The 15,342-nt window shown below is 40.9% G+C and overlaps 1 protein-coding gene across 1 annotated transcript; it reads left to right on the forward strand.

The window, feature by feature from the left end:
- LOC119646954 (zinc finger protein 271) lies at positions 1-7,792 on the forward strand. The gene is made up of 2 exons (XM_038047650.1): positions 1-1,023; positions 6,467-7,792. The coding sequence occupies exons 1-2, from the start codon at positions 225-227 to the stop codon at positions 7,204-7,206; spliced, it is 1,539 nt and encodes a 512-aa protein (XP_037903578.1). The 5' UTR covers positions 1-224; the 3' UTR covers positions 7,207-7,792.
- Positions 7,793-15,342: the final 7,550 nt, after the last annotated feature.

Raw genomic sequence — 15,342 nt, forward strand, 5'->3', positions numbered from 1 at the left:
TATAGGACGTAAACAAAAAACCGATATTATTGTTTAGTGAATTTTAATTACTCTGCCGACTGTTATTTTGTTTACAAACATACTAGAGAAAGGTGTTTTCCGCAACTAAACCGAAGTGTCGAATAGGAGACGAATAAGCTATTCTTAAAATGGATTCATTTTCATGAAAGGAGTGAGAGGATTAACAGCTCAAGGAATACGTATCCAAGTACAAAGCCCTCGATATGATTAGTGATTACAACAATCCGTACTTCTATCAAACTCCTCCCAAAGCTAACAACCCCTTCTTAGGCTACCAATACCCGGCTGAAGATCATGAGATGAAATATGGTATTGGTGCTTATCCAGAGCAGGTGTGCGATTATCCGCCTGCTGCGTGTTTTCCTTATCCTCCAGCTTACGTTCCTGTTCCGAGTCCAAACTTTCCACCAGAACAGTGTAAAGTGGACTATGTAGACCCACCCATCGTAAAATATGAATACCAGGAGCCTGAAGAAAACTTCATCTCAATCGATGAACTGCAATATAATCCGACCCTGTTGAAGATGATTCTCCCAGAAAAGATCGAGCCTGAGAAAATCAAACAACAAATTAAAGCCGAAAAGTCTAGGAGACAGGGGCTGGCCCAAAAACAAGCAACACCTGTGAAGATTAAAGCAGAACCTCCCGATGATTGGCTTCCGATAAGCGAGAATACCGTGAACGAAAGAATTCAACCGGAAACAGCTGCCTCCGAATCCCCTGAAATCCCAGTACTTAGTGCAGTCAAACTCGAGCGAGATGGGAGCCCTTCCAATACGTTTCCGGAAGAGTTTCCCGGTCAGGTGCAAATCAAAACAGAACCTCAATACAAATTTTCTATCCTTGACGAAAGCGACGAAGAAATAGACGAGAATGAACAAGGCGTGGAGTTTAATTGGATGGATCTCGAGGAGCAGGAGAAACAGGAGTTTGAATGTTGTTACTGTGCAAAGAAGGTTTCATCTAGTTACAATTTACGGAGGCATATGATGATTCATACCGGTGAGTTCGGAATAAAAACAAACTTCAATTGCATCTCATCCCATGTTGATTTGTTTGATTTTTTATCAAAAAATTGTGTGTTAGAAATTCCTGAGCCCTGTTCGAATGTGCTGATGATTGTTTTGCGCTTTTGTATATTTACCTTGGCTTATCACTTTCAGAGTGATGTGAAAATAACGAACGCGAAGCTCTTTATAAAACAGCTAAAAACGAAGAAAACAAAGCATTTTGTGAATATTTTGTTTTCAAGACTCATAATGGCGTTCCTTTCAGGACAGAGGAGAGGCGACGTTTGATTACGAAGTTAGTTCCGTGGACTATAATAGTGAAAGAAAGTCTCTTCCTAAATTGGTCCAGTCTGTCACCAAGTAGATGTACACTCAGGACTCCTTCAATAACCAAACAAAAAATTGAAACCTTCAATTGAACAAAAAGTTCTACGATATTATTAGAACAAAGATTCGCCTGAAAATCTGTGCATCCGTATCTCTTAATAAACAACAAATGGCTTTGATGCGTGGAGATAATATCATCATCACGGACGCAACAACCGGTAACTCCCTGCCTAAGGAACTCAAGACACCCCGATTTTGCGCCGAGGACTACCAACTCGATATCGCTAAAAGCTGTCTGGGATCCTGGCCTACGCCATCGCTCAGGCAGGATCTGCCTCGTCTTCTTTTTCGACCTTAGATATTGCCCTTATAGACTTTCCGGACTAGATCATCCTCATCCATACGGATTAAGTGATCCGCCCACCGCAACCTGTTGAGCCGAATTTTATACACAACCAGACGGTTGCGGTATCGCTTATAGATTTCGTCGTTATGTAGGCTACGGAATCGCTGAATCGTCCAACCTCATGTAGGGGGCCAAAAATTCTTCGGAGCATTCTTCTCCCGAACGCGGACAAGAGTTCGCAATTTTTCTTGCTAAGAACCCAAGTTTCCGAGGACTACATGAGGACTGGCAAGATCATAGTCTTGTACAGTAAGAGCTTTGATCCTACGGTGAGACGTTCTGAACGAAATGGGCTCTGTTGACTGCCAGCAACCCTGCGCGGATTTCCTTGTCATAGCTGTTATCGGTTGTGATTTTCGACCCTAGATAGGAGAAATTATCAACGGTCTCAAAGTTGTAGCCTCTTATTTTTATTGTTTTCTTTTTACCAGTGCGATTCGATGCTGTTGGTTCTTTGGTTTTTGGCACTGACGTTACCTTCATGTACATCGTCTTGCCTTCATTAATCATTTATGTGCAGCCCGAGATCTCGCGCCGCCTGCTCGATCTGGATGAAGGTAGACTGTACATCTCGGGTTGTTCTTCCCATAATGTCAATATCGTCAACGTAGGCCAGTAGTTGGGTAGACTTGAAGAGGATCATGCCTCTTGCATTGACGTCTGCATCCCGAATCAATTTCTCCAGGGCCAGGTTGAAGAGGACGCATGATAGGGCATCCCCTTGTCTTAGAGCGTTGTTGATGTTGAATGGTCTCGAGAGTGATCCTGCTGCTTTTATCTGGCCTCGCACATTGGTCACGGTCAGCCTAGTTAGTCTTATTAATTTCGTCGGAATACCGAATTCTCTCATGGCCGTGTACAGTTTTACCCTGGCTATGCTATCATAGGCGGCTTTAAAGTCGATGAAAAGATGGTGCGACTGATGTCCATATTCCAACAGTTTTTCCATCGCTTGCCGCAGAGAGAAAATCTGATCTGTTGCTCTTTGGTATGAGCCAATGATGTTCTGGGCGTATGGGACTATCCGGCCTAGCAAGATAGCGGAGAATATCTTATAGATGGTACTCAGCAACGTGATACTTCTGTAATTGTTGCACTGTGTGATACCTCCCTTTTTATGTATAGGACAGATAATGCCTCGTTGCCAATCGTCAGGCATTGATTCGCTGTCCCACACTTTGACCAAGTATGTTTGTGGCCGTATTAATGATAACGTTCTTCAAGTGATTGTGAAGATCATTTGTTGATGCTTCATCTCCAGGACAGTTAGCTGCGGTTATCGCGGCATCCATTTCCCCCTTATAGGTGTTGCGGACGGCTTTATTGTGAATGGATTCAGTATTCACCCTCACCTGATTGTCAGAGCGGATTGTAGGTGGTATTGTAATTCGAGCTCAGAGCATTATGCTAACGAGATGCTGATCCGAGTCTATATTGGCCCCCCTATATGTTCATTCATCAAGGCAATCAGCATGTAGTCAATTTGGTGGAAAGTGTTCCCCTCTGGAGAGGCGCACGTAAGTTTGTGGACGGCTTTCCGCACAAACCAGGTACTTCCAACAACCATTTGGTGCGATACTGCTAGCTGAATAATCCGCAGTCCGTTATCATCGGTGCTCAGAGGTGGCGGTGAGGAAGACAGCGCGGCAAGCCTGTCGGCTGAAACAAAACCAAGTGGCCGAGGAGAACCTCCATAGTGGTGGCACCGGGAGACGCTGTATCGCATTGGCTTGCCGGCCGTGATGCAGTAGGCGAATGCTCCAAAGGCCTAATCAGGGCGATCAGACCCGAGTCTGCACGGGGACTCATCTGAAGTGGCAATTGGTCACGAAACCTTACCAGGGGTATACTGGTACCATGGGAACCGGGTTGGCCTCTGGACTCACATACTTCGGGAGAATTTCTGTTGTATGTGAGTACAGCTCGGTTGTTTGCGGTTGGCCCCCTAGTGGGAGCTTAATGGAGATTAAGTCTCCATGACAGGTACTGACGTAAAACCCCCAGGAATGACTGAGTTCGTTATCATTGGTATCCTTGTGGCGCAGCAGGATTGGTAAATTTCGAAAGTTGCGAATGCGAGCGGATATATGACACCGCCGACGCTCTCCGCGCGTTTTAGGACACAGGAGTAGAGAGCCAGGTGAGAAAAAATTAAGTTCTAAAGCGCGCAGAGAGCGCCGGCGGCGTCATCTATCCGCTCGCATTCGCACCATTCGAAATAAATTTCGAATGTTGCGAATCCTGTTGCGCCACCCCTTATGTAAGCTATGGGAAGCGACATATCGCTTGGGTACGGGCTCCGTCATTACTTGACTGTTGAACTCTCCAAGTATGATTTTGATATCATACTTGGGACAGGCTTCGAGGGTTCGCTCAACTGCCTCGTAGAAGGTATCCTTCTCTGACTCTGCAGTCCCCTCTGTAGGGGCGTGAACGTTTATGATGCTTATATTTCTAAATTTGCCTTACAAACGCAGAGTGCATAGCCTTTCGCTTATATTTTCAAAGCCGATAACAGGCGGTTTCATTTTCATTTGACTAAGAAACCTACTCCGAGCACATGGTTTACTGGAAGGCTCTATAATATATGATGTAGTGGCTCTTCTCCAGGAGATTATATGACTTCATCAAAATTCAACTATGAAAAGGAATACTGCATCCTAACCAGATTGAAAAAAGGTTCCCAGACTCAGAGTGATCATCCCTATAAAGCTTTGTCTTTTAATATTATGTTCGCTTCCCCTTGTCTCTCATTTAGAATTCAAAACTGTCTGAGTAAGTTTACTCTATCGGGAGAAATCCACCCAAATACTGGCCTATACTGACGATATCGACATCGAGACCTACAAACTGCCTTCATCCAGATCGAGCAAGCGACGCGAGATATTGGGCTACACATCAACGAAGGCAAGACAAAACATATGGTGGGAACGTCAGCACCAAAAACCCACCAACCAACAACATCAAACCGCACTGGTCAAACACGAAGAAGAATAAGGATAGGAGAATACAACTTTGAGACCGTTGACCATTCCTCCTATCTAGGGTCGAAAATCACAACCGATAACAGCTACGATGATGAAATCCGCGCACGGTTGTTGTTAGCCAACAGAACCTATTTCAGCTTACAAAGACTGTTTTGCTCGAAACGTCTCACCATAGGGTCAAAGCTCTTACTGTACAAGACTATGATCTTTCCAGTTCTCATGTATTCCTCGGGGACCTGGATTCTTAGCAAAAAAAAATGCGAATTCTTGACCGCATTCGAGAGAAGAATCCTCCGAAGAATTTTTGGCTCCCTACATGAGGATGGACGATTCCGTAGTCTACCTAACGACGAAATCTATGAGCGATACCATGACCGTCTGGTTGTGGATAAAATCCGGCTCAATAGGTTACGGTGGACGGGTCACTTAATCCGTCTGGATGAGGATGATTCAGTCCGGAAAACTCTATAAGGACAATATCTAAGGTAGAAAAAGAAGACGAGGCAGATCCTGCCTGTGATTAGGATTAGCTATTAGTGATATCGAATTGGTGGATCTCGGTGCAAGAGCGGGATGTCTGGAGTTTCTTATTAAAGCAGGCCTAGACCAAATACCGGTTGTTGCGCCGTTGATGATGATGATGACGTGGGTTCCAGGCTAGAAACTAAAGGTTCCTCTCCCAGAAGTCCCTTGACTGGTTCACAGAACGTATCTTCATTTGTTTTACTTGGGCCTAATTCGACTCTTTGTCTCTTCGAGTTTCGCAAGAGTATTCGACAGCGCTCCCATTCGGCTTATATTCTAAGTCATCTGCCCAGTTTCAACAGTGTCTGCTGTGCCTGGTGCCGCAACAACGGCACTGCATAGTAATGTTTGTGTTGCCGTGTCCGTTTCTATTTGCGCATCCAGAAGTCTCGCCGGGTATTTCCATCTTTTTCTTTAGCCTTTGTCCCGTTCACAAACGGGCTCGGCTCGTCGTGGTCGGTTGCGCCATTTTGTTCTATCAAAGGCATAATCTGGATGCAGTCGCGAGCCTTTCAAATCCCCATCCACGACTTCGATGTTCAGACCAATCTTGCCAAGTAAATTCTCGTTAGCGCGAATTACGTGTCCGAACACGACTCTCTCGCAATTTTTCCAGGATTGGTGCAACCCCATATTGATCGCGAATACCCTCATATCGGATGTGATCAAGACGCCAGTAGTCCACCTTAACATCTTCGCCTCCATTACCGTAAGACGCCATTCATTCAGCCAATACCATAGAAAGTGACAGAGCCGACGACATCGTAATAAATTTTGGACGTCTGACTCTCCTTTTGCTACCAATTTTCCTGGAAATAAACGGCCTTCTTTCAGATTAAAATGCATTGATTGGAAGACAATCACAACGAAGAGACATTGAATCGCTTTAAATATAGGTTTTATCTGTTAAAAAGGTTGGATGTCCCTGAAGCATTACACCACTGCATATATTTTCACAAGCTTACCCATTTTACAATGCCCTCCCCTCTCCGCTCTTCGTTTAGTGGACATTATATGAGACTAAATTGTATCATCTAAATTTTACTTTTCAAATGTTTATATTTATCTTCATCGAAAAGTTTGTTGGTAAGCTACTTTCCTTCCAGTTGGTTATCATCTTCCTTGTTAGCTATTTTAACAAAGCATATAATATTTTTTTAGTGTTTATAACCATCTCTTTAAATTTCCAGGCGATCGACCTTTCGGATGTGACATTTGCCTGAAACGTTTTCGAGAATTTAGTGACCTGAAAAAGCACCGTCGTTCCCATCGAAATCATCCCGACTATAAATGTTTAATATGCCGAAAAAATATTTCCAACGATAAAGATGGTGTAAAATGTATTTCGTGTAGTAAGAAAAAAGTCTCACCATATGGAAACGACTACCTCGAAGAACTACCAATTATTGAAGGTTTCGGTGATAAAAAATCATTCGTTTGTCCAGATTGCGGTCGCATATTTGGAAGTCGCCATAACTTGCGTCGGCATTATATGATCCATACAGGAGCGAAACCTTATCCTTGTGATGTGTGTGAGAAATGTTTTCGAGAAGTTAGCACCTTGAAGAAACATATGTTAACGCACTCGAGAATGAAGCTATTCAAATGTCTTGTATGCGATCGTGAGTATAATGACTACCAAGCGTTTGTTAGACATAAAAATAGTCACGGTGACGATTGGAGAGAATCTGAGAAGAAACTTGCTGGCAATGAAGATGGTGATGATGAAAAGGATGGTGAAGATTTTTTGTTTGAATGTAATGATTGCCATAAGCGCTTTTCCGATGTTTCGGTTTATAAAAGGCACTTGAGAATACATTCCCATTATTTTACATTCCAATGTTATATCTGTAAAATGACATTCAAGAAATGCGAGAAGTTGAACAGTCATATGGTAACGCATGGTTTTGATGCCGGTGACGCCGAATGATAAATAAGAACAATGTCAAAAATGTACAGATTTATAACATTAGATTGAAAATGGTGGTTTTTCGTTGATCTTGCTTAATGCAATTTAAATAATTTTAGCTGATCTCGTCTTTTCTAGTATTTTACAAAGTGTGGTTATAATTTATGTCGAATGCTTATGAAAAGGCCAAATTGATAATTTAAGGGGAAAATCACATTAGGGAATTTTCAGAATCCATTTTGTTATTGTTTAGGTCGAGAACTTAGATATCTCAGAATACATTACACAAATTTCAAAGCGAAATTCGTTTTCCTTTAGATTTTATGAGCGTAGAACCGAGCGATCACTGGATACAGGTTCAGACTCGAACGCTCAGGAAGGAGTCACTTTATATCCTTACGTAATATTGCTAACTCTATGTGAATCGCGTATTTACAATTACTTGAGTCAATTACTTCTACGAGTGCATTTGTTTTTTTTTGTGTAACTGTATTTTGTTTGTAATCACGAGTGGGAAATGCCTTTTTATGCGAAAGGCAAGCAATTTTTTTTTTCAAACGCGTATTTTTCAAAATGATATTTTTCACATTTACGGCAATTCTAACTCTCCTTATAAAATTACCAAGAATATAAACCAACATTTGGGGCAATTTCATATTTTTACGGGTGTTTATTTCGATTATTTTTTTTTATCCCAAAAACATACGTACAAATAGGCCTTCTAATGTGGTTTCCCCTTAAGGTTTTTATTAATATTTTTACTCCAGGAACATACTCAAAACTATTAGTGTTGGAAGTTTCGCATTGAAAATTAGATGGTTTCAGCATTGGACATTTACTTATTGATTTTAATACACAGGCGCAAATTCAACCAATTTGAAATTCTTATACAATTAAAAAAAAATCGAGATAGCTCGAACCTAATACAATCATATTCATGCATTTAATCAATTTTGGGTTGTTCATTTAAACCATTTGCAAGTGAAATTAACATTTTAACAAATGAAATTAACGCTTTAACAAATGAAATTAACGTTTTAACAAGTGGATATAACGATGCTTCAAGACAAATTAACTATTTTTCAAGACAAGTTATCGATCTGTTGAGGGAAATTTATGGTCTGCCAAATGAAACAAACGATACAAAAATGAGATTGACGTTCTTGTAAATAATAACAACAATGTTTTTCTAACTTCAAACATTTATTCCATCCTATTTTTAAAAAGTTTTATTGCAGCTCGTTTCCAGCCGCTGCACTTGGTAATTGCATCATCATATAAATATAAAAATTGGAGCAATCTGCCGACGATACAGTTTCAATTCCCAAGTTAATCAGGTCCTGGGGTCTATGTTTTTATAAATCATCTGCCAAGCTTTCGCGTACGTATCCTTTCATTTTCGAAAAAAAACCTTTTCAATTGGGATCAGCATTGGAGAGTATAGAGGCAAAAATAAGATCAACAAACCGGCGACTACGCGGCCTTTGTGGATTTTTGCGTTATTCATAATCACCAATGCCTCCTGCTTCTTCAACAATTCCCTGATGAAGCAGCAGAATTTTCGCCATTGCACGTTTCATTTGTTAATATTTTATGATGGATAATTTCCTCGCTCGTCATCGTTCAATGAGTGTCCCATTGCGGCCCCGTACTGTCGGCAGTACTACTCGAGCTCAACATCTCCTCAGGCACATGTAGGGCCACAGTTCAAAAGCCCAACAGAAACCGGTGGCTATGTCCTAACCCGGGAAGAGAGAAGGGCTTCGAGGAGCCTGTCAAGATCCGCAGCTCGAATCTCCCACGATTAAACAGCAAAAGGTTTCTGGAATTCTACCAGCCATGGCTCAAAGTTTTCCCTGAGGTTACCGAGTCTCAGGATCTAAGTAAAACCTTTCCTCCAATGGAGAAGCAAAATATAGTTCCTATTGAGCAAACAACCCGTATAAATACAGCGAGAACGTTCAATGTAAAGCGTACACAGTATGTGTGGAGAGAAGCGACCCCAAAACATACATAGACAAAATTAATGGTCAAGAAAGAATTGAGACTTCCAAACCCCTCAATTTCCATAAACTTACGAGGCGTCTTAATCTCAATGAACAGGTTATTATGGTCAAGGAAAATGAGCCTATGAGGATAAAAGTTTATTGTAAGTCAGCGTCCTGTGCGAACAACCAGGCATCCGACAATCGCTTGAGCACATTAGGGTTAAAAGCATACATTTCCTTGAGAGATACCCATAGATTTGGGATTATTAAAGGTATCCCCACGGATTTCTCAGAAGATGAAATACTACAGGATATTAACTCTCCAATCAAAGTGGCGAAAGTGCAAAGGCTGACTTTCAGATCTAAGGAAATCAAAGGTGTCTTCCTTCCATCTCGAACAGTCAAACTAACCTTCGTAGGGTCTGAGATCCCCAAACATATCTCAATCGGTAGCGTGAGGGTAGAGGTTGACCATTACTTGAACAGATCAAGACAATGTTTTGCTTGTGGTAGATTGGGCCACATTACCACGAACTGTAAAACGAAATCGAGTAGATGCTTAAAATGTAGTGGTCCTTAAGATCAGTGTGATGGCAACTCTTGCGAAAAAAAATGTGCTTTATGCGATAAGTCAGACCATGACGCTAGGGACAGAAATTGCACCATCTGGGTTGAACAATTGACGATCATCAAGATGGCAGCAATAAAAAATATCTCCATGAGGGAAGCTACCAAAGAAGTAAAATATTATTATTATTCATTGGAAATTCAGTTCTGCAGTCAAATCAAATCCACGCCCGAACACCAGAGCACCCTTTTCCAAAATGTGACTATCAAGAACTACCTATGCGAAACCATCCTGTTTTCGAACACCCAACCTACACGGTTGTATCCGAGTATCAAAAAGTATTGTCGCAAATTCTCAAACTCATGAACAGCATCTCCTCAAAGATATAAGATCCATCTTTGGCAGAAGACATACAAAAAATCAATAAACAGACTGACAAACTCAACATCACGAGCGGCTTAACATTCGTTAAAGTTGTAAATGGTCAACATCCTACAATATAATATTCAAAGTCTAGCTAACGATAAGTCTGAAATAGAATACTTTGCTAATACTCACGACTATGACATATCCCTACAGAAAATTTTCACTTTTAACTCATCCCATCATTCTCGTTACCTAAAAGGTTTCGACCTTACATACAAATTCAGAGAGGATGGCTATGGTGGAGTTTCCCTTGCGTTTCGCAAAGACATAAATGCAAGGACAACAACCTATGATACCGAGATGGATATCATTATCGCTAAGACCCTGAACCTTAATCCAAACATAACCATTGCCTCCATATACATGCCTCCACATACACCCACGACTACTTTCAAAGTAGAACTGGACAAACTATTTCAATTTCTTAACAATACCCCAAACACAATAATAACGGGCGGCCTAAATGTCAGGTCATATATACTCGGGGATTCCATAGAAAATAGCAAAGGGCATCTCTCAAACACAATAATGCTGATCATACTTTAGACCACTCACCAACGATTCACTAACTTTTGTGGACCATTTAACAAATGGCAAAACAAGAGCATCTGCCCCAGATGTCACCCTCACTAATTCCAATACTATATCCTGGTCCTGGACCGCACTGGTACAACCGATTTCTTAGAGCAGGCATAAACCAATAGCCATTCAGGATAACACCATTGTAATTCAACAGAAATACAAAATAGGCCTCTTGCTTCTAAAAACTGCCTTACAGTCCATCCCTCTCACGGAGAATTTGAACGGCTTGACATCGGAAATCCAAAGTAAAATTAAAGAGGCGACATACAAAATCCGCAAGGGCTCCTCCCCACAAACCATGCTGGAACAGCGATCTGAAAACACTCTTTGTAGAAAAAAGGCAAGCTCTGAGAGCCTACCATAGTAATGTGAATCATAGCAACTTCTTGTTGTTCTCTGTTGCAAACAAAAAATGGTTACAAGCGGTGAAGATGGCTAAAAAAAAAGCCTGGGACGAGATTTGTGAAGAACTGAGTGTCGAAAAAGACACTAAGGTATTCTGGAAAAGCATAAAAAACTTTAAAAATTTTCAAGAGGAAGAAACCAACAACCGGAGTTGGGACTCTGAAAATGACCAGAAATACCTAAACTTTTTAAGCTCAAGCTGCAACAACCCAACTCCACTTACTGTTACCATCACTGCAACAAAATTTGACTCCTGAGGAATTTGCTTTGGTCCTTAACAAACGGAAAAAGAACTCCGTATCGGGTAATGACCAAATTACGTACACGTACATCCAGTGGTTAAACCCGTCTGTCGAATCTGCTCTGTTAATCCTCATTAATGAAACTTGGCTAAATCTCAACCCTCCCCAGGAGTGGTCTGTGCCCAAAATAAAGACCTGTCAGACTTTAATAACTTCAGCCCCATGTCCCGCATCCCGTTATATTGCTGTAGGATGCTTCTAGTTGTCTCATCTTTGATGTTGACGGCAGCTGCTGCTACGTTTATACTTCCATCCTCATACAATTCTATCAGGAGGTCTTTTTGTTGCCTGCTGTACGAAGTATAACGACTTGGGTTCCTGCGTCTTGATCGAATATTAGATGAAGGTCCGGGCGGACGTTGTTGAACATTAAATCTGACGAAGTTGAATGTTGCTGAAGCCCTGGACTGTACCGTTCATCTAATTATACATTGTATTATTAGTGTTTAACACTTTATTTATTATTTACCCTTAAAAAATACTTGAACCAACGTTAAAATCAATTACACTGTTCCTACTTATATTGCAAGCCTTCCTATCGACAAGGTAAGACAACTACTAATGACAAGATCAATTTCGTTTGTAAGAACATTAATTTGACTTGCAAATGGTGATTATTTCTTTGAGGATATAACAACAAAGTTTAACTCAGTTTTCGAATTGGTGCTGATACAACAAAAAATATATTAGAGGTAAAGAACGCCCTACAGCATCAAGAGTCAATAGAAGACACACTTCAGTATTATTTTCCTAAAAATGTGTGAGATTTTAATTTTTTGCCAATATTTCATCATTAGCGCGTTGAAGTACATATCTACTATTAGAACTCTATTTCTTTCTGATTTGGAATAGAAAATATTTAGTCCCGCATACAACTCCTGAGATCAGTTGAATGCCTTATCTTACGACAGTTAGATTATTTTAAATTTAATCGTTTCTCGGTACATTGGCTTTTTCTTAAAACATGTTGAGAATGCCATGTTTATTCGATATCGGAAATTTGAACACAAAATAATCAAAATTATTCTAGAAAATCTCCGCTCTTATTTCTTTTGCTTTTTGGAAATAACAGAGGATACTGGTTTTATAAGCGAATCTGGGTATAGAAAGGAAATATTATCGAATCATGTTTTGTGTGAATTACTCAAAATGGTATTATATACATATTGTATGAAAAATAACAATAAGTGAAAATTCATTCCATTCCAATAAATAATTGAGGCCTGGTGCCACGTTTTAGATAATAAGCAAATGAGACTAAGTAACTTTATTTTCAAATATTCAATACTTTCAGTTTTTTAAAGCTAGTCACTAAATTATCGCAAATAGTATTTGTTTGTAGTCAAATTCAGGATTATTTTGGAATCTATTAGTAAACTGATTGTTGAATGTGTAAATGTACACTCCTATTCTGCTGAATTCTGCAACAGAATATTTCCAGTAACTTTGAAAATATGCGAAATAGATATAAATTATGTTTTCGAATAGTAATAGAATAGTCAAACAAACCAGATATGTATATATAAAATTATAAGATAATGATTTGATTTTTAATACAGCCCTAAAAATTGCACACATAGTCATAAAATATAAGTTTGAAATTGAGAAAAAAAGAGATCTTTTTGAGTTATCACCTTTTCTGGTTTAACAGTGCGATGGTGGAGTTGGTCCTCTTCTCGTCGTGATCGGTGGCACTATTTTGTTCTATCAATGCCTGATCTAGATTCAGACCAATCTTGGCAAGTGAATTCCCGTTAGCGCGAATCACGGATACCCTTATTTTGGGCGTGATCAAGGCTTGTTACGCCACTAGTCCAACGCAACATCTTCGTCTCCATTACTGCAAAACGCCGTTCATTGTCTTTTAGGATCGACCAACACTCACAATCATAAAGGGCGACAGGGCGGACGATACTGCGTTAATTTCAGATTTGAGACGTTCGTTGATATGTTGTGGAACGCCACTTCATCCAGGTTGCGTTAATGCGTGAAGCAATTCCACAATGCAGTTCTTCATTGGTTGATAGTATTGACCCAAGATACTTAAATCGCTCAGTTCTGGATAGGTCACTGCCTTGACTGTTCATGGGAATCGATCGTCAAAACTTCAGATTCGATCTGAGGCTGTGTTACATGAGGCGATTATTCCATTTTTGGACAAGTTCATCGATTATATTGTTGCTATTAGACGCTAGAAAAACATCATCTGCAAAAAGCAGTGTATAGAGCGCTGGATGTCCCGTATAACAGTGTCCACATCAAAAAGAAAGAGGAGTGGTGGCAGGACGTTTCCTTGATGAATACTGACGTGAAGCGGTTTTGATACACTCGTCACAGTATGCCCTTTACTTTTCGGATCGTAGTAGAACAATTTAACCCAGCGCACGAGTCTGGTGCTAGGTATTGTCGTAGAGCATACCAGATTAGTTCGTGTGACAAACGATCAAACGCCTTCATTAGATCCACAAATGCAATGTAAAAAGGCGATGCTTCTCACGGTGTTTCTACATGAGTAACCGCGTAGTGTGTATTTCGTCGGTAGTTTCTGACAAACGTGGCTTGATTCATGATTGGTATGGGACCGTAACCGGATCGGACAGTAATTTGAACATTCTGCTAAACTACCTTTCTTTTTCCATATTGGAACTGCGATATTTTCTTGCCAGTCAGATGTTTTTCTACCTTCCTCAATAACCTGATTGAAAAATTCACTGAGCCACACCCAGCTCTTCGCTTTCCAGAGCTCAACCGCAACAACGTTGCGCACATACAACAGGAATTCTCCCGAAGTATGTGAATTTAGGGGCTATCTTATTTCCCATGGTACCAGTATACCCCTAGTAAGGTTTTGCGACCTACTGCCACTTCAGATGAGTCCACATGCAGACTCGGGTCTGATCGCCTTAAGTAGGCCTTTGGAGCATTCGCCTAATGCATCACAGCCGGCAAACCAATGTGATACAGTATCTCCCAGTGCCACCACTATGAAGGTTTTCTTCGTCCACTTGGTTTTGGTTCACCACCACCTCAGCACCCGTTCCGCTGACAGGTGGAAATGCCAATAATGTCGGCAATGCTTGTGGGAGTGGAGAATGAACAAATTCTTCAGTTGAAATCTGCTCGAAATATTCTCGCCATCTATCCATCGCGGCTTGTCGGCCGGTTAGCAAAGTTCCGTTCTTTTTGTTAAGGCAACAGGGATGTTCAAAATTCTGTATGCATTTGAATACATCTACTTATTTCCTCCTCACTTGCTGGGAGAGCAAACATGGATCTATCGCCAAGAATGCTGCGCGCGTATGCTTCTACCAAGCTCCCCATAGAGGAATTTTGAAGCATCATTCACTCAGTGATTCCATTAAAATTCGTTCAGGCAAATAAAATGCTGAAATCAGGGAAAGGGGTAAATATAGCTGGAGCTATTCCACAATGTTAAAACCTACCCGATCTCTCTTGATGGCAGGTTGAATGTCGTTAAAAACAAAATGATCGTGTTGAGTCCTAAGCCTCGAAGAAATGTTAGGGCGTTCAACTCAATCGACGTGGCAGGACGGGCCCCGGTTCTGTTGAGAAATAGGCAAGTTTTCTTGACACATGGACGGCGTCAGGGCGTAAGTAAATTAGTCCGCGCAAAACAAATACATTCATTGGAAAAATCGAAGAACTCGCAAGAGCCCTTCCGGAAAAGCGCATTGATATCTGCGCTCTACAAGAAACCTGATGGTGTATTGCCAAAAATTGCATAGACATAGAACGCGAACGCGGTAAAAATGGATATGAACTTCTCTATTTTGGTTGCTCACACACTCAATACGATGCTGGGATTGCCATCTCTGAGGGTTTCCGTAATGCTATCAAAGAAGTCGAACGATTTGCACCACAGACA

This window comes from Hermetia illucens, chromosome 1 (assembly GCF_905115235.1).
Source record: "Hermetia illucens chromosome 1, iHerIll2.2.curated.20191125, whole genome shotgun sequence".
Lineage (NCBI taxonomy): Eukaryota > Metazoa > Arthropoda > Insecta > Diptera > Stratiomyidae > Hermetia > Hermetia illucens.